The sequence below is a fragment of the Hylobates moloch genome, unplaced genomic scaffold (assembly GCF_009828535.3).
Source record: "Hylobates moloch isolate HMO894 unplaced genomic scaffold, HMol_V3 SCAFFOLD_19, whole genome shotgun sequence".
Lineage (NCBI taxonomy): Eukaryota > Metazoa > Chordata > Mammalia > Primates > Hylobatidae > Hylobates > Hylobates moloch.
The window spans coordinates 70101649-70124421 of NW_026652294.1; the positions used below are offsets into that span (position 1 = coordinate 70101649).

A 22773-nucleotide genomic window follows, 5' to 3' on the forward strand; every position below is an offset into this window, starting at 1 on the left:
TGGTCTTGCAATCCAGCCCGTCTCTGTACCTCCATCTAAAGTCTTCTGTGTTTTTCTTGGCTTTTTGTAGTCACTTCTTTCACATTTTGAAGTTAACTTTTCAAAACTACCTTCTTATCTTTTTGTTGCCTTTTTGTCTTACGTATTTCAGAGACATTGATGCTCGACATTGAATTTTTGGCATCTTTTGTATGGAATACCTTTGATATGAGAAAAAAAGAGAAGATAATCCATATAATCAAGAATCTTTTTATTCTGCCGTTTAAAAAGAAACCTTTAAAAAACACACAACAATCAACAGCCAGTTTTTGTTATTATTTCAATGCTATACCTCTTTGTGCTTTAATGCTTTGATCCTCAAAGCATCTTCCTTGGCTTTTGTACATTTTTTACATGTTTTTCTATTTCTCTGATACTCTTTTTTTCTTCCATTTTTTTTGCATTGGTCATGTTTTTTGATCTTTTCTTAAAAGGTAGAGCAGATTGGTTAAGCATTTTCATTGGTTGAAAATGTTTGTATTCTTCAAAGGAAACATAGTGGGTTTACCCATTTTTTGAAAGAGAAACCTAAGTAAAGAAAATGCAGAAAATGCTCTGATTGGGTGGGACAAGTGCCTATAATTTCTTTTATCCAATGATGTTGTTCCAGTTCCTAGTGGTCCTCCTCGCAAAGTCGAGGTAGAGGCTGTCAACTCAACATCTGTTAAAGTCTCATGGCGCTCACCCGTGCCCAATAAACAGCATGGCCAGATAAGAGGATACCAGGTGCATTATGTGAGGATGGAAAATGGTGAGCCCAAGGGCCAGCCCATGCTGAAAGATGTTATGCTGGCTGATGCACAGGTAAGCCTCTGAAATTATGTACCTCTGTTTTTATATAATAAGTTTATCTTAGTTCATATCTTGAAGTTGGTCTTATTTTAGTTTTTCAACATTTAAAAAATCCTATACAAAATTCTGGTTTTCATTTCACATTGATGTATATTGATCTTTTCAATCAGAGTTACTATCAAGTGAGGAAGGGAATTGTAATGAAATGACACTCAAGTCTGATTAAAAACATGTTACTTTTTCCTTAAAATACAGATATTCAACGCTTTACAACCATATTTGAGTTTGCCTTTCTGACTTCAAAAAATGATTGACTTAGTTGAGTCAAAGAAGATTTCTAAACTGCAATTTTGCTGATGGAATCTACTTTCTTCTGTGCTAAAACAACTTGGAACTTAGTTGTTCTAATTTCTAAATGTATGTCTTCTTCCACTGAAGAATAGACATTTTTATTTAGGGACAGGTACTCAGTATTATATTTAGTACTTCTTCATCAAATTACATATTTGATGAAACTCATTGTTTCATGTCCCAGCGAGTAAAGATCATTACAATGATATTAAAAATCAAATCAGAATTTCCTAGAGAATAAGTGGGAACTTTATGTTGAACCAAGGTTTAAAAAAAAAGTACTAAAAATGAATAGTTGAGTATGTGAGAAATTGTATTGATCTTAGGGCAGTGGTTTGCAACTGTGGTATCACAACCTGGTTTTATAATTAGTTGTTTAAAACAGAGCGTTGAAAATTTTTCAAAATTTTTCATAAATTAGAGGTGATTCAAAGATAGTCCCATAATAAATTCACTTGGGTTTTACATATCTTCCTGAAAGGAAGATGAAGATTTCAGCTTGTAACAACCATGCTGAAAATTGTACATGACTCATATACTGGTTTACCTTTGCTGTGTCAAATGGTGATGAGATGTCATGGGGATAGGATATTATGATCATTGGAATACTTTCATTATCCAAGAAATTAGTGATTTGGCAGGGAAAAGGATGGAGTTTGTAAAAGAATTTGTAATTTATTTCAAATGAAAATGCGTTTCTTTGTGTGAAAGTTGGAAAGATTATGAAGCAAGTTGAAAACTGCGGCACCAGGTTGCCCTGGTTCTACGTTCTTGTCTGTAAAGGCGGATGGATCCCCTGGTCAAGAGATCGAGACCATCCTGCTCAACACGGTGAAACCCCATCTCTACTAAAAATACAAAAATTCACCGGGCATGGCGGCACATGCCTGTGTAGTCCCAGCTACTGGGGAGGCTGAGGCAGGAGAATTGCTTGATCCCGAGAGGTGGAGTTTGCAGTGAGCCAAGATCGCACCACTGCACTCCAGCCTGGCAACAGAGCAAGACTCCGTCTCAAAAAAAATAAAAATAAAAAAATAAAAGAGCAATAAATATCCCTGTGCCTCTAAGGAAAGTACTTATCCCCAAAGTCTTAACACAAGTCAACTCTCAAAAGTCTTTATGTTTTCTTCAGTTTTGGAACATTCTAAGTAAAGGGATCTGGATTCATGGCTCACTTATCTACCCCAAGGCCACTTCTGTAAATGCAGTGGAGCTTTGTAATACCCCTTCAACACTGGAAAGGGGCCATTGACTTGATTTGTATAAATAATTATTATGTAGTGCCTATAAAAAGAAAGTTATGATAGTATAAAATTAAAGCCATCTTTGCTATGTTTTATCTCGTAAGTCTACAATTATGGAAAAGAAAACAATATGACCAGTGTGCTTTGATGTTCTGCTTTGTTTCTTAGATATTTTACAGAACTGTAATTACAGAACTGTAATTCTGTCCCTATTTCCATTGTAAAATATGGTAGTTAACGAAATTATATAATACCAAATGCATTAAATGTCAACTCTGTCTTTTTTTTCTCTTCTTCTTTGGCTTTTCTTTATTAATTGCTGTTTTTCCTTGTGTATTTCCTTTCTTTCCCATCTCATTTACTTTCCTTGACTCTTCACTGAAATATCATTACATCTCACAGGACTTCATTGAAGCCATAAGTGTTAAATATAATGAAATCTATTAATCTAAATAGTGACTTTTAATTATGTAACTTAAGATAGAAGTCAAAATAAATATGAGTAGGATATGACTAGAAACATTAGCTTTTTCTGTGCCTCATTGCTATGTTTCAGTGAACCATACATTTAAAGAATATTAGCTGGTTTTAGTGATAACAGTAACAAAGGATATTTAATTTGACTTCCCAATCAGAGGTGGAAGTGGCAGCAAATCACACATTCTTTGGAATTTTGTTGTACACACTGCTTTGTTTATTTTTTTTGATTTTTTTAATCTAAGAAGGACAACACTGCCTGTATAAGGCTTTAAATTCCTTTTCTTTTTATTTTGTTTTCCTCCCAACCTTCTTATTCTCAATCAGTGGGAATTTGATGATACTACTGAACATGTGAGTAATTTGTGACTGTTTTGTCAAAAGCAGACTATATATGCTTGTTTTCTCTGACGTCCTTTCACTTATTTGTGATCTGTCATCACAGTTTGCTTGGATGCATGAACTAACAAATTATTTTTAAGTTATCTTCACTATGTGGTGCACTTTTTATTTTGATTTTTAATTTGTGAAATCAGCATGGTGCTATTGACTGCAAAAGAAATGTCATGGGCTTGTGATATTTGCTTTGATGGCTGCTACTAACTCTGCCTTGTGACAGTCAGAGGAGGCATGCTTTAAAATACAGGGGTGTTGTCCAATCTTTTGGCTTCTCTGTGCCACATTGGAAGAAGAATTGTCTTGGACCTCACATAAAATACACTAACATTAATGACAGCTTATGAGCTAAAACAGAAAAAAATCTCATAATGTTTTAAGAAAGTTTACAAGTTTGTATTGGGCTGCATGTTGGGTAAGCTTGCTTTAAATGGAGGCATTGCAGACTGGAGATGTCAGATTGTTTGGTGTAGGCTGCTCATAAATCCTACTCCAGGATCACATATCCAGTGGATAACAGGATATAGATCTGGCACTGATTACCCAGAAGTGGCTGTTCTTCACTTTAGCCATACATATTTGAATGGTGAATGGATTATGCCAAGAAGTAGAAAGTATCTCGCTGAGGGAGGAGTGTTTTTAAAATATTTGAATGAAAGCTCTGTGTTATTTATTGAGGGACTGTTATGTATATGCCACTGCAAGGGACACATGATGTGACACCTGCCTTTCTAGTGTTTACATTCTAAGTGGCTAGGGAAGAGTAAAGTTCTGAAAAGTTTCATAAAATGCAGCAAAATATATGGCCTAGTGGACCATGCATTAGTAAATTAGTGGACAGTGTCAATAAAACCTATGAATTCAGAGACAGTGGTCCAAGATAGTAAAAGAAGTCCTGAAGGTTAGTTGAGAATTTAAGTGATGACTAAAGACTGAATAACTGAAAAAGTGTGTGTGTGTGTTTCTGTGTGTGTGTGTGTGTGTGTGTGTGTGTTGGGGAGTTGGAGGTGGAACATATATATTTTTTAAAGTTGAGCACAGCAAAACCAGTCATTGAGACAGTTGAGCATGTGGTATAGTCACGTGACAATGAGCCTGACAATTTGATATAAATGAGGGCTTCATGTAAGTAACTCAGTGGTAAATAGAGCTAAGAGGTAAACTGTAATATAATACTGGGAAAACCAGAAGAGTCAAGCTTAAAGGCCGGCAGGAAGGTATTCTTCCATTCACTGAATGAGTATTTACTGCCAATGCACATGGCTCTTGTTGGGAATCTTCTAACCATGTCCAAGGTATCAGTTCTCATGGCATTGCCAGTGCAGCAGCGTTTTTTACCATAAACTTCTTTGACTGTAACTCACAGTAAGAAATACATTATTATATGTCATGATTCAATGCACGAATACGTTTAACTAAAATAAAATTTTTATAGAATCATCCTTTAAATGTATAATGAACACTAACGTTAAATATTCAAGTTTACTCCATTTCATTTTCTGTTTGTTTGTTTTAAATTCTGGTCATGACTGACTAAACTGATTCCACAACCTACTAAATGGGTCATTACCTGCAGTTTAAAATCCAGTGACTTAGTGGGTAGATTAGAGAGTAAAAAGGTGGCAGATAGAAAAGCAGGTAAAAAGAGTTATTTTGCTAATTTAGTTATGAAGTGATAAAAATGCAACAGAGTTGAGGGAGTAGAAATGAAAAAGTGATAGGATCAGTAAAAGAAAGAATTGGCAAAAACTTGCTAAGAACTGAGGAAGAGAAAGAGGTCAAAGATAGCTCATAAGTTTTGCAGATGTGTTACCATTCATTAAAATATGGAAGTAAGGAGGGGGAGTCTACTTCCAGGAATGATTTTTAAGCTTTAGTTCATTTGAATTTGAAGTAGCACTGGGTAGTCACAGGAAAATATCTAGCAGATATCTACAATGTATATGCCACTAGAGCGCAGATTGGAAGTCACAGCTGGAAATAAATCAGGAATATGGGCAGAAATAATTATTTAAGGTTTAGAAATGAATGCAATTTTTTTTTAAGATTAGAGAAACAGTAGACCAGTGACTGTGACAGAACCTCAGGTGTGCTAACTTTTAACAGTCAGGGACTAGAAGCAAAGTGGAGACAGGACAGGAGGAAACAAAGAGAATGAGGAATTATGGCCATAATATCAGACACATCAACTCACAGACCATACTGAAGCAACCAAGGAGGGAAGTGTACCCACCACTTAAAGAAAGAAAATGTAATCCAAGAAAGGATATGATCGTGGCAGATGGAGGTGTGTCCAGCTGAGATTATACCACCACAGAGGACTTGACGCATTTCATATTGCGTTACGTCTCTTATCCTCTAACAACCTGGGCAAGAGAATGGTTATGTGTGATTAACTCCAATTTCATGATAAGAAACATAGAAGTCTCAGAGTGCATAATTTCTTGCTACAAAAATTTGGTGATGGAAGCAAGACTTGGTGCTTTTTCCAGTTAGCCATGCCTACTTTTCAGCAGTACTCCGGTGGCATGCGAGGGGAACCTTGGAAACAATAATGTTGGCATTTCCTCATCATACTTTTTGGGATAGCCAGTGTGTCTGCTGTCATTTAAAATACTGCTCTTGGGTAGTTTACTTGGTTTTTCTATCCTCTGGAACGTTAGGGAAACCATTCCAAGGTCCTGGAAATACAACATTTCTCCCAAATAGTCCATTTATCTGGCAGAATAAAGTTTCCAGTGACTCTTCAGGATGATATCTGAACTTCTTGAATTTCCACAATGAGATATTCCTACTCTTTTGAGAAAGCATGTTCTCAGAAGCTGTCATATTTGGGATCAGCTTCAACAATTGAGCTCTATGGTATCTGTTACAGCCTCGCTAAAAAAAACCTACTGTATTTCACACAATATAATTCATTCACTCGTCACTCACATTGTCTTTAGATTTGGAAGACAATGACACTGTGCATTTCCCTAAATTTATCCATATTCAATTTGAAAGCACAGCTGTGCCAAAAATCTGAAAGGGTTTTTATATTGCTGTGTGTGTGTGTGTCTGTGTGTGTGTGTGTCTGTGTGTGTGTGCGCGCACGCGCTTGTGTACATGCAGCTCTGGTATTTGTTCTTAAAATTCTAGAATAAGTTAATAGCCACAATCTCTAAAGAATCCCATAACCTGCAGTTTAAAGGAATAAATCAAAGACCATCTGGTCTTATAGCCACCACAGCTTTGGGCCCTGACTAAGAGAAAACTAAGAATTTTGGTAAATAGTATGTGATATTTAACAATTTTTAGAAAGTCAAAATAAATTGAACACATACTAGTGATGTGGTAGGACTAAAGTCCTGTTGTATTATTTGCTTTTATGGCTGCTTTTTAATGTGTGTGAAAATTCTCCTCAGTGGATAATGATTTCTGCTCATAGCCTATACAAATAACCAATAAAAATGATAATACAATCAATTAATAAGAGAGTCCTAAGAAAATGCTCTCTCAGGGTATCTAGGTCCAACAACAACCATTTGGTAAAATTCTTCTATAGTGATAAAGCAGACTATGCTGGCATCAGCCCCATCCGCAGTCTGTGGGTTACAATGGATATGTGTGGAGAGCTGTTGGCATAAAATAATCACTCTTTAATGGAATGCTTCCTATAAGCCAGGCATAGTTCTATGAGTTTACCTGATATAATTCATATAATCCTATGGGGTCCTGTTATAATTCCAACATTTAGATGGGAAATGGAGGCACAGATAAGTAAACACACTTGGTCTGTCCAAGCTAGTAAGGACATGCAAGTTTAAGAATTCAGGAAGTCTGGCTCCAGATTTCATGTCTTTGGCTAATACCCTAAGATCTACCTCCCAAGATGCCTGAAGACGCCCCTTCGATATCAGCATGAAAACAGATCTCCATAGCATGAGCTCAGGCTTGAAATTTCCAAGGCTTAGCATGGCTGCTAAGGATGTGGGAGCATTTGCAGAATGAAGGCAGACGGCCTTGTTTTTCCCCCAGGGCATTAGTAGCATGTTTTGAATCAGTGACATTCTATTTTGTCATTTCAGGACATGATCATTTCTGGGCTCCAGCCTGAAACGTCCTACTCCCTCACTGTCACAGCCTACACAACCAAAGGAGATGGTGCTCGCAGCAAGCCCAAACTGGTGTCCACCACTGGGGCAGGTAATCATGTCTGTGCGTGTATGTGCCTTGAACAGTAATACTAACTTTCTAAATGGTATAGGTAGCTTCTAGCAGTTTTTTATTATAGTAAAATCAGAGGAAATAAATGGACTATGGTCAACTTTTGTGTTTTTAGTTCAGGGGTAAAAAAAAAGTAGATCAGGGAAAGAATAGTCCAAGTGCATAATTTGTCCAAACTATTCAATCAGTCATTCAACAAGTATTTTTTTTTTTTTTTTTTTTTTGAGCACCTTCTGTGTGTCAGGCACTGTTACCAGCACTGGGGATGAAGCAATCAACAAAGAAGAACAAGAATCTGCACTCATGAAATTTACTTTCTGAATAGGACTAGATAATTAACAAGAGACAAAACAAGTATATAATAAAATGTCAGAAAGTGGTAAGATGAAAAGCAAAAGTGTATAGCAATTAAGGATCAGGCAGCCTCTAGGGGCTGAGAAGTTTTCGTAGAGGAAGGATTATTTAAGTTGAGACGCAAATGATGTGAAGGATCAAGTCCCATGAAGATCTGGAGGGAAGGGATCTGGGCAGGGAAGTCCAGCAACAATTTCAACGTCCCTGGACAACAAATCCCCTTAGAAGAGCTGCCATCTTGACCTGGGTTCCTGACTTACAGTTCTACCTTTTGTCATTTTGTCTTCCTCAGCCCCTGCTGTGGGGATTCTAAAGAAGCCAAACTGAACAAAAGATAGAAAACCAAAAAGAAAAAGAAGAAAAGCAACAAGGCTAAATAGTATAAAATTACTCCCTTCTAAAGAATAAGGTTTCTTCAGTGCTTTTTTGGGTGACTTTGGTCAGCCACAGTAGGAAAAGCCAGCATGAAGGAAGATCTGGCATTGCAGAATGAGTAAATTAAGAGGTAATTGCAGAAAGATTCTCTTCCAGTCCTCATTTATAGCAATCTCCCGTGAACATGTAAACCATGATTTGATTTACTCCGCCCAAATCACTTCTCAAATAACTTTTTAGGAACATACCTCTATGTAAAGGCATAAAGTAAAGAACAGCTGTGATGCTGAGTGCCCTCCTGGGTGCCATGCTCACTACCAGCTTTGTCTAAATGTCATAAGATTTGCCTCACTCTCATCCTGCCACCTGGAATTGCCTCAAACAGCAGGATTACAGATGGCAAATCTCCTTCAAGGCTGAGTCTTCTGGGCTTTTTTTTTTTTTTTTTTTTAAATACCATTGTATCAAGCTAATTTAATGCCCTGAAGAGCAGGCATGTATTCAGTGAGGGGCATGATGGCATGATGACTATCTGGCTATGGAACCAGTCTCTATTAGAACATCAACAACCGAGAATTGAATCTCAAATGGAAGAAAATACATTTTCTTCACCTACACTTATAAATATGTCATAATAACTCTGAAATGTCTTATATGAAGCACCACTCCCCTGTTGCCTATTAAATGGGGACATGTTATGATGACAAGAAAGTAGAGGATTTATAGCCAAGGGATATGAATTTTAGAGAAGGGAATGATTTTGTCGATTTTGACGTCACTAAGGCTAGCTCATCCCTTTTTATTTACCATACAGTAGACATTTTGGAATTTTGGAACTTATTCATATATAGAATTCTTTTGGAATTTTCTTTCACAATTTTAGATCCTTCTTAATCAATAGAGGCTTCGGTATTGAGATAGAAAATGCTTGTAATTTAGATGCCTACACGTTTACTTTTGTAAGACCTCCCCACTGCATCTGGGAAGAAGGCAGAAGAATCCGAATTTAATTCCTTTAAGAGCGAAGCTCTAGTTTTCCTTTGCATAAGCAGCCGCTACCCATGGTTTATCCCTAGTCAATTGGTGAATATATCAATTTGTTTTGTCTACTGTATTAAAAATCCTCATATATTTATGTGACTGTGAAGAATTACTGAGTTTATCTCACAGATGTGAGCTCCTAATAACCATAATTGTAAAGGTATTTAGTTACAGCTCCCACAAAGAATTCAGGAATTCTCGTGAAATTTTATTTTAATAGTAAACTTCCTGATTGTGGGGTGTTTGTTTATTATACCTTGTTTCTACAACTTGTAAAGAATCATATCTTGGAAACGAGTACCGATCATAGTTTAATCTATGTAAGATTCATACAACCTCAAGGATGCTTCTGAAGAAAATGTTGGCGGTCTTATGTTTCAATGATTATGAAATATTTGTATTTTCTTTGTTAATCCTCCCATTTTTCTGTATTGTAATAATTAGTTTACTGCCTGAGGCCTTGAGGTTAAAGACAAACAGAAAATTCATTGGTTTGACATTTTCTGTATATTTGTACATGAATTTCAGTACTATATTGAACAGCTATGTTTAAGGATAATCAAAAGATGACTGTGACAGGGAGAATTTGGAAATATTAGCCCAAGTCTAGTCAATTGTGATTTTTGTTGCTTTGGTACTAGGTTAAATTGGGGCTAAATTTAGAGCCATTGGGACTGAGTACCTCGATTGATCTCCAGTGATTCCAGTTGCTAAAAAGTAAAGGACAATCACACATATATACCAATTCTGAAGTCCTAGGAGATTTTTAAAAGAATGTAAGAGAATAAGAAAATGTAAAAGGGAGAAGAGTTTATATGTCATGATGTAAATTAGAGTTATTTACTTTGTAGCTGGACCTTCTCTGCTTCTTCCAATATGTTCATTAAGACCCTGCCAAAAAATGACCTTCCAACTCCCCTGAGTAATTATTTAAGACCCTTTCATCTTACCAACCCTCAAGCTCCAGTGCTGGAGTGAGCAGAACCATTGAACCAACCTCTGGCATGACTTATAAAAGTAGTCTACAGAATAACCCTAAGGCATTAGAAACCTGAGCCAGACTCCACAGATCACACAGTCTATTCCACCTGATTATTTTCCCAACTAGAATATGCCTGTATTAGAGAACATGGACCCTGCTGTATCCGTCTTTATTTCCTCACTCAACTACCTGTGTGCCAGTGTACAAGTATTTGCACAAAGTGAATTGTTGGTAAATGTTTGATACCTATAGTGTTTCTGGAAGCCAGGAATGCAGTGAGTTCCATTGCCAATCTGTGGAGTTTGGGAGAATTCTTTTTAACTACGTATTCAATGATACAGAACTCTCCTCATTCCTTTTCTCTTTTTAATCCTATCAGTGATTCCCTGGATAAAATACCACAACTGTCCCAAACCCTTATTCCAGCCTATTTAAACTGCATTTACTAATTCTATTATTCACATGCTTATGGAAATTTTAGTCATCCCTTCGTGTGACCCTTCATGTGGCCAGGCTCTCCTGAGGTGATATTGGGTGTTCTTCCCCAAGCTGCATAAGCATTCATTTCTTTACTGAGTCCTTCCTTTATGCTTTGTGGCACTTCCAGGCTGGTTGTCTCATAGTTTTCAGGCTTAGTAAAACTTCTGCCCAGGGAAGGAATGACTGTTGTGGGTTTAGCAATGGAGAGCCGACTGAGATCCTCCTGTACAGCAGGGGAAGCCAGTAGGTCAGAGCTAACACTCTTATTTCTATATCATTACTTTAATCTCATGATTCCAAGCCAACAAGCCTTTCTGTCCCAGGATAAGAAAGGTCATGCCAACATCAAAAACAAAAGCGATTACTCCATCCTAAGCTTTAAGTCCCACAGAATAATAAATGTATACATTGACAAAGTCAGTGGGTTTTTTCCTAGACTTTGCCAGCCTATTAGATTTCTCCAAATGTGTACCATAGCAATATTATAAAGTGAAACATCAGTTAATAAGAACATGCTCATAAATGACAAATATTAGAATGCAATCTCTATTTGTGGTCCAGATCAAAAAATTTATTTATCCTAGCTTTACGTGCATCTTACGGAAACAGGATACACGGTATATATATTATTATGCAGTTCGTTGGAACTAGAATTTCAAAAAATTTTAATAAATATGTTTAAACTGTTGTCTCTGGACAATATTGAGAATTAATAGTTGTGTTTCCACCCACTCGTTTCAACTGAGTGTCATATATTGAAGGCTGTATTCTCTGCTGAAAGCTCCGTTTCACCATGGATTTTTCCCAGCAGAGACTCAGGTGTTTAATCCTTGACATCATCACTGACATTTGGACAAATCGTGTAAATGCTCTATATACATAAAGGGGAATTGAAGACGTCTGCCAGTGTCCCTACCTTAAAGTACTATTTTAAAATTAAGATAAGTGTAAATATATTAAAAGCAAATGGAATAGTTCACACAGTTTCCAACTTAGGGATGGGTGGTGTTCTGAGAGTGTTGGTTGGTTGTTAAGATCTCTGGATGCGTTTTTCCCGAGGAACACAATGAGTACACAATGATGTGGTTCCTGGGCCTACCTTCAACACACATGTTTTATATATACAACACAACACACACGTTTTATATATACAACACAACACACGCGCTTTATATATACAACACAGCACACGCGTTTTATATATACAACACAACACACGCGTTTTATATATACAACACAGCACACGCGTTTTATATATAACAACACACACGTTTTATATATACAACACAACACACACGTTTTGTATATACAACACAACACACATGTTTTATATATATAACACAACACACATGTTGTTGAATAATTATTTCTCTAAAAACTTTAGAAACTATTGTTTTCATACATTGTAGGTTAGCTGAGTTATATAAGCATGTGATGAATCTTCCCAGGATGTGAAACAAAACTGTTGCTCCATTGGTTAAGGAAGTAAATATCTTAATGATATTTCTTAGAGCAGAGCACATCTCCACTTGGTTCTCACTTTCTGAAATATAAAATGAAGAGGCTATATCAGTCCATCTCTGAGGTTAATATTCTATGTATTGTCTCTTAATCTTTTTAGTGATTATTTTTTTACCTTAATCTATATCCTATATCCTCACGGTATGATTTTTTTATCACCTGTCTCCCGTTACTGTAAGTTTTCCTCCTTTCCTACCATCTTTCTTTTCTTCACGTTCATAATTTAGAGGCACAGTTTCACTGTCACTCAGGCTGGACAGCAATGGTGTGATCATAGCTCACTGTAGGCTCAAACTCTTTGGCTCAAGCAATTCTCCCACCTCAGCCCCGTGAGTGGCTAAGGCTACAGACATGTGACACCATGCCTTTTCCACCCCCTGCCGTAGAGATAAGGTCTTGCTATGTTGCCAAGCTGTTTGTTTGTTTGTTTGTTTGTTTTTGAGACGGAATTTGCTCTTGTTGCCCAGGCTGGAGTGCAGTGGCACGATCTCTGCTCACTGCAACCTCTGCCTCCCGGGTTCAAGTGATACTCCTGCCTTAGCCTCCCGAGTAGCTGGGATTACAGGCATGCACCACCACGCCTGGCTATTTTTGTATTTTTAGTAGAGACAGGGTTTCTCCATGTTGGTCAGGCTGGTCTCAAACTCCCAACCTCAGGTGATCCACCCACCTCTGCTTCCCAAAGTGCTGGGATTACAGGCGTGAGCCACCACACCCAGCCGCTGGTTTTGAACTCTTGGGCTCAAGCAGTCCTCCCACCTCAGCTCCCAAAGTGCTGGGATTACAGACATGAGCCACCATTCTTGGCCTTTCTTTTTCTTTCTGTTAACTTGGTTTAGTTTTTATTCTGATGATCCTCAATGTCTTTCACTGTGGATTCCAGAAATAATTGCTCTCCATTAAAAATAAATACAGATATAATAATGCATTGGATGAGTAGATTAGAACTTTTCACGTATCTAACTTAAAGATAAATAAATTCTGTATTCATTGGAAACTAGCCTTTCACCATAAAAAGTTTAATATTCAGATTATTAATTATGATTAATATTAATAGAATGCAGAACCTCATGCTAAGAATTTTACATGAATTTCCTCATTTATTATTCATAAGAACAATATAAAATAGATCTTAATATAATTCCCATTTTACGGATGAAGAACTTGATGAAGATGTGTGATGTGGATAGTAAAGTTAGACAGAAAGTGCAAATTAATTTCATATTCATATTATTTTGTGGTTTTTTTTTTAAACTTTTAAGCAACATAACAGCACAATTAAGCATTTAAGCAGTCGACTCCAGACAGAGGTGGGTTTGCCTTATAGATTTCTCACTTGTTACATGCTGGCCTTGGAAAGTTTTCTACCTCTCTGGGCCTCAATTTTCTCATTATAGAAGATAGAGATAATAATAACTAATCTGAGAATGTAGTGAGGAGTCAGGAATGTAAACCAACTGTGAATACTCTATGCAATGCACTTAGCGTGGCGCCGGTACATTGCAGATACTCAATGAATAAATAATCATTATAGTTATTCTTATTAGTGGTATCTAATTAGCTGATCTTTGCTCAAATTAATTTATCTTTGATATGAACCTTTATGTATGAAGGTTTAAAACGTGCAGGTGTCAAAATAATTCCCTTAAGCTGTTGTTTCAGTCATAATTTCTGTTTTGTGTCCGTTATCAAATTCTAGTATCTCAGCCTACTTTAATAAAGTAAGACAAGAAGCATATTTCCACAAAGGTATGTAGGTCCAAGATAGCCTGTTTTGTTTTGTTTTGTTTTGGTAAGTAAGAAAATGGGAATACCAGTAGAGTGGAACTCCCTCATTTGGCAGTGACTGAAATGTGAACGTTCAAATTGGTTGGTCTTAACACTCCCACCCATTTGCTCCAGTTCCAGGGAAACCTCGGCTTGTGATTAACCACACTCAGATGAATACTGCTCTTATTCAGTGGCACCCTCCCGTGGACACATTTGGACCTCTTCAGGGCTACCGTCTAAAATTTGGCCGCAAGGATATGGAGCCACTTACTACTCTTGAGTTCTCTGAAAAAGAAGATCACTTTACAGCTACAGACATCCACAAAGGAGCATCATACGTCTTCAGGCTCTCAGCCAGAAACAAAGTGGGCTTTGGGGAGGAGATGGTGAAGGAGATTTCCATTCCAGAAGAAGTACCAACTGGATTCCCTCAAAACCTTCACTCAGAAGGCACCACTTCAACCTCCGTCCAGTTATCTTGGCAACCACCTGTCCTGGCAGAGAGAAATGGCGTTATTACCAAGTATACCCTTCTTTATAGGGATATCAACATCCCCCTTCTCCCAATGGAGCAGCTTATTGTTCCAGCTGACACCACTATGACACTCACTGGCTTAAAACCAGATACCACATACGATGTAAAAGTACGTGCTCATACGAGCAAAGGGCCCGGGCCATATAGTCCCAGTGTCCAGTTCAGGACACTGCCTGTGGATCAAGGTAGGATTTGTCTGCTTATGGCCTTCCTCCTTTAAAGGAATGTCAGTCATTGGAAATCAGTATTTTGAAGCTATAATAACTGATCAGCCCATTCATATTAATAGGTTCAGCAAAAACAAAAAGGTAAAGTATGTAAAACTTACTCCATCTTGGATGCCTTAGATTTCAGTTATAGAATATCAAGCAAGTCTGGCTGACAGCACCCCAATGTCCTCAGGTAAGGAAAACACAATAGAGTTGGCTGAATTGGAGAGAAAGGAAAGATCTTTGTGAGAATGGGGTATTAAAATGAATGCTCTAAACAGGTAGGAAAATCATACTTCTCTCTCTGATCGAAGTAGACAGCATCTAGCATAAGCCCTATGGTCCATGGTGGAAAGGACAGGTCATCTGTTTTAAGAATAGTTTAAATACACTGTTTTTCCTTTTCCAGCAGTGTTTGCAAAAAATTTTCATGTCAAAGCAGTAATGAAGACTTCCGTGTTGCTATCTTGGGAGATTCCAGAGAATTACAACTCCGCCATGCCTTTCAAAGTAAGTTGTTTTCTAATTTGTAAGAAATCACAGATAAAAGTAGAGGGGACCGTTTATCTGGGTAAGTTATTTGCACAGCAAGCAGACCACTTTGTTTTGGCCACATGTCCTTGCTATTCTCATTTGTGACTTTCACATGGGAGACAGTTTGGTGCTTTGTAAGTGTGTCCTTTTCAGTCTGAAGAGGGAGCAGGAGCTTAAATCCAGGGCTGGCGTCACTTGTAGGTTACCTACTACTTTGAACTTGAACTTTTTACATCTAAGCTAGTGCTTTTGTTTTTCAGCCAGAGTATGAAATTTACATGGTTTCTACCTATTTATGTTATAATTCCCTGGGAGTTTCTGAATTTGTTTGTTGGCCTGTATTCTTGGCACATTTTAAACTCTGACTTGCCATTAAGAGATGTTAGCAAGTACATATTTATGAAATAAGAAATAAACATTTTTGAAAGTAAAAATATATTTATAAAGAGGAACCAAAACCTTTAGAAAATAGGCAATACTGATAATACATTGAAATGTAAAGCTTTTCTGCACATATTCCATTAAGATCACACACAACTAACAGGTCTAATATTGATAAGTTATTATGTATATATATATGTGTATATATATATATGTCTTTGTGTATTTTTGATAGACTGAGAAATATTTTATCATTACACAGTAGGAAATGACAGGAAAATTGATGTGATCTCCAGAATTATGACTACTCATGGGCTTAGAAATCACCTAAAATTAGAATTGACTATATATACATTTTCCATAAGCAAGTGTGCACATTGGTTTAGAAAATATGTTTTGCCTCTCTGATAACCAAATTTTTTTATTGATTTTATCTCTTTAGATTCTTTATGATGATGGGAAAATGGTAGAAGAAGTGGATGGCCGAGCCACACAGAAGTTAATTGTCAACCTGAAGCCTGAGAAGTCATATTCATTTGTGCTGACAAATCGTGGAAACAGTGCTGGTGGGCTGCAGCACAGGGTCACAGCAAAGACTGCACCAGATGTATTACGTACCAAGCCTGCCTTCATTGGGAAGACCAACTTGGATGGCATGATTACTGTGCAACTGCCTGAAGTACCTGCAAATGAGAATATAAAGTAAGTTGATTGAAGGATTAGGGCTGAAGGAAAGAATTATAGGTAAATAAGAACGTTATATCTCAAAATTATAGAGGTCATAAAAGAAGATACTGCTTAATGTTGTGAAGGATTCTTCTGCTCAGACTCCCAGTTTTGCTATCCGAATTCTGTTACAACGTGTCCTAGTATTCATCGTAACACAGATTTTTGTTAATTTAACACTGAGTTTTCAATCTGTGTTGCAGGGACTGTTATTTAGGAGAAACAGAAAAACTTACAGAACACGGTTCTTACTACAAAGCGTTTTGTTTGTTTTTGTTTTTGTTTTGAGACGGAGTCTCGCCCTGTCACCCAGGCTGGAGTGCAGTGGCGTGATCTCAGCTCACTGCAACCTCCACCTCCCAGGTTCAAGCGATTCCGTTGCCTCTGCATCCTGAGTAGCTGGGATTGCCTCAGCCTCCCGAGTAGCTGGGATTGCAGGTGCCTGTTGCCATGCCTTGCTAATTTTTTGTATTTTTAGTAGAGACAGGGTTTCACCGTGTTAGCCAGGATGGTTTCAACCTCCTGACCTCATGATCCGCCCGCCTTGGCCTCCTCAAGTGCTAGGATTACAGGCGTGAGCCACCGTGCCCAGCTACTACAAAGCATTTTATGTCATAGTTTATGGTATAAGGTGATTAACTCTAATATTTGGCAAAATATTTTTCTAATTATGAAGAAGTCTTACAAAGGACTGAAAGGTTGAAAAAAATGGGGGGAAATTAGATAATGGTGTATGACAGTGATGTATTAAAAATAGGAAAAATTCCAAGAAGTTAAAGGTAAAAATGACATTGGAAAAAATATAAACATTAGAAAATTCAAGTTTTCTGGTTTGAATTTAGCACAGCATAGAGGCCAACAGACCTGAAGTGGAAAATTAAATCCAGTCAATTAAGTAGTTTGTCCAAGGACATATAGCTAGTTGATTGCATAACTAATAGAAGAAAAAAGTATTTTCATCAAAATGTATGAACTACAAGTACAGTGGTGGACCCCGGGGAATAAAAAAAGTTGGATTCCTGACTTCAAAGACCTTACCATAGAGTGAGAGAGATACAGAGAAACAGACAGATATAGTAAGCATTAATGATAGAATTGTGCTTTATCTTAAGAGCAGCTAATTCAGAATGGGTCAAGGAAGTTTCTGAACTTAATCTTAAGGGATAAATAGGAGGCATACAAATAATAAAAGAGAGACTATATGCAAAGGGAGCGGTATGTGCATAGGCCCATTACTGAAGGCACGCAGTGGTGCCATACGGCTGGATCCCAGAGTGCCTGGCCACAAGTGACAAGAGAAGGAAGAAGGAGGAATACAAGAGCCAAGGGTATACCCAGAAGTGAAAACTATATCCTCTAGACAATGGGAACCTATTAAAGCTCTTTGTGCAGGAGAGTGGCATGATAACATTTCTATAATACATAGTAAAATTCCATTTTAGGAAATATTTGTTGAGCATCTATTGTGCTACCTGTTTGGAATAAGAATAAATCCTTTCTCGTTTCTTTTATCTCACACCCTCAAGTTTAGGTGAAACTTGCTATGCCAGGTTTGAAGGTCGAGCAGAGAGGCATTTATTCATAGTTCATGCATTGTTGGAAGTTGGTTAGATGGGAGCACCATAGAGATAGTGGTAGAGAAAATTGTTGAGAGGTGGTCACATAGTTGACTCTAGGCAAATAACAAGATTCTGAAGGAAGATGATGATGATGGAAATAGGATGCAGAGGCAGACATGAGATACACTAGAGTAGTAGTACAGCATACATAGGTAGCTGCTTTAATGATGAAATCAAGAGAGTAAAATATGGCTCTGAGGTCTCAGCTTGGATGACAATGAATGATGCTGTCATCCTAAAGGATAAAAAAATTCAGAAGTCCATGAGTTTAACGTTGTATGTATTAATATGAAATATCAGTGAAATACCTAGTTAGAAGTGTGGGCTTAGAGAAGTTATTCAGATTAAAGATGGCCAGGCATGGTGGCTCACGCCTGTAATCCCAGCACTTTGGGAGGCCAAGGCAGGCAGATCACGAGGTCAGGAGTTCGAGACCAGCCTGACCAAAATGGCGAAACCCCGTCTCTACTAAAAATACAAAAATCAGCCGGGCATGGTGGCTGGCGCCTGTAATCCCAGCTACTCAGGAGACTGAGGCAGGAGAATCGCTTGAACCTGGGAGGTGGAGGTTACAGCGAGCCAAGACTGTGCCGCTGCACTTCAGCCCGAGCAACAGATCTATGCTCCGTCTCAACAACAACAACGAAAAATAAATAAAATAAAAATAAAAAAGGATTATAGATACGCATTTAGGAGTTGTTAGCAAAATAGCAATGGTTTCATGGAAGAAGACAGAATCACTGAAGCAATGAGGGGAAAATGTGAAGCAAAAGACTAAAATAAAGGTGTCAATTAATAGGAAGAAGGGAGCCAGTAGAGGACACAGAGAGGGATTATTAGAAATCTAAGAGGAGAACTGAGCCAGAGCAGCATGCCAAAGGGATTTTCTAGGAGAAAAACTCAGAAAGGGATCAAAAACTCCCCAAACTCCAGAAAACTTAAAGCAGATGGATGAGAAAATCAGGTATTAAAAAATGAAATCAGAAATAAGAAGTTTTAAAATAGGATAATTTGTGTAATTTAGGTATAATTAATAAATTCAGACATGATACACATCCTGAAACAACCTTTCCTGAGTAAACGTTCAGTTATTGTTTATTTGATAAAATGATGAATTTCAACTAGGTGAGAATTTCAAAAAGATTATTACTAAAATCAGTGAAAAGAATTTCTAAAAGATTATTATTAAAATAAATTCAGTGAAAAGAATTTCTAAAAGATTATTCATAAAATAAATTCAGTGTAAAATAAGGTCTTCACATTTGTCTACTCTTATTTTTCTTTTTTTTTTTTTTTTTTTTTTGGAGACAGAGTCTCACTCTTGTTACCCAGTCTGGAGTGCAGTGGCGCCATCTGTGCTCATTGCGAGCTCTGCCGCCTGGGTTCACGTCATTCTCCTGCCTCAGCCTCTCGAGTAGCTGCGACTACAGGAGCCCACCACCACGCCTGGCTAATTTTTTTGTAGTTTTAGTAGAAACGGGGTTTCACCCTGTTAGCCAGGTTGGTCTCGATCTCCCGACCTCGTGCTCTGACCCCTCAGCCTCCCAAAGTGCTGGGATTACAGGCGTGAGCCACGGCACCCGGCCCTTCTTTTTCTATAATCCAGAAATTTGAAAATGAGAATGGAGTATTTGTGTAATTTTTATCCCAACCAATTTCAGTATGACAGTGGGATTATATTCATTGATTTGTGTATTCATTCTGAATGTTTATTAATTGATTTGGACAGATAAAGGATATTTATGAATTTTTAAAACCACTTTATTGAAATATAATTGATATGTAAGAAGCTGTGCATATTTAATGTATACAACTCAATGAGTTTGGGGATAAGTATTTACCTATAAAACCATCAAGGCCATAGACCTACCAGTTAGTTCTTGATCACTCACCCTAATAGCAGTCAATGTTAATGTTTCAGGGATTCAGTAGCAACAGTGTATGATTTCTCATTGTTCTCATACAGCATAGTTAATTGGGCAATTTGGACAAGCAAAGAGTTCACTGAAGCAGAGTCCTATAATAGAGAAAATTAGATAGATAAGGGAGGCTGTAGACGAGGCTCCTAACTCCGCCTTATTAGTTCAGCAGTCCTAGAGAAAGTGACAACTGAGGCTTTTTAAGCCGAGACTTCAAAAGTGACAGGAAGTTAGCTGGGCCATGGGAGTGGGAGTGGAGAGACAGCCGTTGACTCAGAGGATAGAGCGTCTCTGATGGTGTAGAGGCAAGAGAAGGACTAGCAATTGTTGTTTGGCCACATTGTACTTGTCTACCTCTTAAGACTTTCCTGCTGGCATCCAACAAATATATATTCTATACACACTATTTTGTCAGGGCTATTTCTGGGAATAGAAAGATGACTGAGATTAAGTCCTACCTTATAGTAAGAGAATAGATTTAGAAAATAAATAATGTGAATATAATGGGATGGGTACTGCCAGGTGTTGTGGAAACATAAGTATCAAGTTTTAGCCCAACTTGGGTGTCAGGGGAGGCCTCCTGAAGGAGATCATATCTAATCTGAATCTGATAGTGTGAGAAAGATTTAAGAAAGGTGAAAAAGTTACAAATAATGAAAGAACAGGGGAAAGACATTCCATTAAAAAAACATGCATGTCTCTTCAGGAAAAGAGCAGTTGAAAGAGGAAGATAGTATAGTATGTTCTTGAGCATTTACTATTAATTTCGTTTTCAATACTTTTGTTTATACAAAAAATGACCTTTAAGAGGCTGTTCCCCAAATTGTATTGCCAAAATGTGTTAGCTATTATTGGAAACTGGCACTTGTAGTCTATTGGTGGTCAACTTCAGTTTCATTTTCCAATTTCTGAAGGAGTTGCGAATATTGCAGAATGTTTTCTACCTTTGTCAGTTTTTTTTTTTAGCTTGTTCAATTTTTTTGTTTTATTTATGCACTTTCCCCTTCTGTATATGAAAAGGGAGTCAGGGAAAAGGTATAGAACTTTGACATCACAGAAATGAGACCATTATGAAGCAGAAAAAGAAAGCAAACTATTATGGACATTTTTTGTTTTCTAGAAATGAATTAAAGATTCTCAGAAATATATTACAGCCACTTAGGGGAAGAAATGAGTGAAAGACTAAACCAGGAAAGTACTTGAGTGAGAAAAGTATCAAGGAAATAGAAAATGAAAAGCAAATCTTTTAGTGAAAAGCCTTAGATGATTTCTATTTAGTGGAATTCTCAAAGGGTAATAGTGTAAGGTTACTATTCCTGTTTTCTAGATTGGTTAATGTAGCACGGTCAGGTATTGCAAGAAGCTCCATGCCACGCTGTGTCACTTGCAGTGGTTGGCAAGTTTAGAAATTAGGAAAGGTTGTAGCTTTTTATTCAGTATTCTATGAGAAAAAATGTGAGGAAGAAACAGAACTCATTCCAGAACTGTGGGCAGGTTGCTAACTTTTATTTGGATGAAAGGTATCCAGAAAAATGCTTCCTATTTGTTTTCAAGCAAAATGCAGTTTTGGTGATTGACACCTGTTTTCTTGACCAACAGAAACCATGCTTTCATTTCTGGCCAAGTTGATGAGGAGGTCTTGGCCCCTACTCCTTAACTCCTCAACGCCTAAAAAGTGTCTAATGATTTCTAATTAATTTAATATCTCTTTACTTTCATACTTGGTTTTTGTATTTTTTGTGTGCCACATCAGGAGAGTTTCCTCACAGAAAGGCTACATTTCTTTTGTAACAGCCTTAAGGATACTGCAAGTTCTGGTATCAGGAATTCTGTGGTGCTTAAACCTACTATTTAAATAGATTTGGGGAGCAGAATGCTGGTCAGATCTAGCAGTGCTACTATTGTTCAGAAGCAAGTTGTAATGACATAGGGAACTTCTGTGACTTTATAGAGCAGAATTTTACTCTGAGTATTTAAAAAATGTACAACACAGATTATACTAAGAGAAAAAACTACCAGAAAGTACTCAATGTAAATTAATTTTATGACAACCATTTTATGTTTATAAAAAATGGAAATAAAGAATAAGGGTATTTTATAAAATTTTCTATTTCTTTGGTCTTACTAATTTGTTCTCAACTTTTTCTTTTAAACAAGAAGATTTTTATGGAAGCATGGCTTACAGTGTTGCTTCATAAGATTTGTGTTCCACTATTAGCAGCCTAATGAAGAGTAATTAATCATGTGCTTGTGAGTTACAGTAGTAAAGGCTTAAATTTGTATAGTACTTTGCAATTTACTGAGGATATTAGGTTTCATTTAAGACTCACAATAACCCTGTGAGGTAGGTATTCTTCCTCTAATTTACATATGGGTAAAATGAGGACCAATGGTACTAAGCGGCCTGGCCAAGATCATACAGCTGATACTGGTAATAGTTAATACGAACAGAGGGCATACTAGGTGCTGTGCAAAGGACGTTACACACATTAACTGATGTGATCCTCCCAGGAAAGGTGCTCCTCTTTTTATAGCTGAGGAACACACAATATACACTGACTTGCCCCAGCCGGCAACACAAAACCAGAGAGGAAAGACTTGAATCCAGGCAGTCTGGCTCCAGAGCCCTGCCTCTGTGACCGTAAGTTTATTGGTCAAAATAGAACTTTTTTTTTCTAGGCCAATTGATAACTGATTGAAACTCCAAAAGAAGTAGACATAAACAGGACTTCCCCAGACAAACCTTAGAACTAAGAGTGACCAGGCATATGTGCTTGGGTACAGATCACAGAAGTGTGTGTTTAATGCCATGAAGCAGTAAA

The 22773-nt window shown here is 37.4% G+C and overlaps 1 protein-coding gene across 18 annotated transcripts in view; it reads left to right on the top strand.

Moving 5' to 3' along the window:
• The window catches only part of PTPRD (protein tyrosine phosphatase receptor type D), a 2332625-nt gene that overhangs the window by 2148505 nt on the left and 161347 nt on the right, over positions 1–22773 (top strand). For 8 of the 18 annotated variants that reach the window (XM_058431780.1, XM_058431782.1, XM_058431784.1 and 5 more), the window contains 6 exons: positions 650–843; positions 3231–3257; positions 7367–7484; positions 14161–14748; positions 15182–15282; positions 16130–16389. In XM_058431780.1, coding sequence (XP_058287763.1) covers positions 650–843; positions 3231–3257; positions 7367–7484; positions 14161–14748; positions 15182–15282; positions 16130–16389 — 1288 coding nt within the window. The remainder of the gene's footprint in view (positions 1–649; positions 844–3230; positions 3258–7366; positions 7485–14160; positions 14749–15181; positions 15283–16129; positions 16390–22773) is intronic. The other 10 variants (XM_032139147.2, XM_032139161.2, XM_058431792.1 and 7 more) reach the window with 5 other exon arrangements.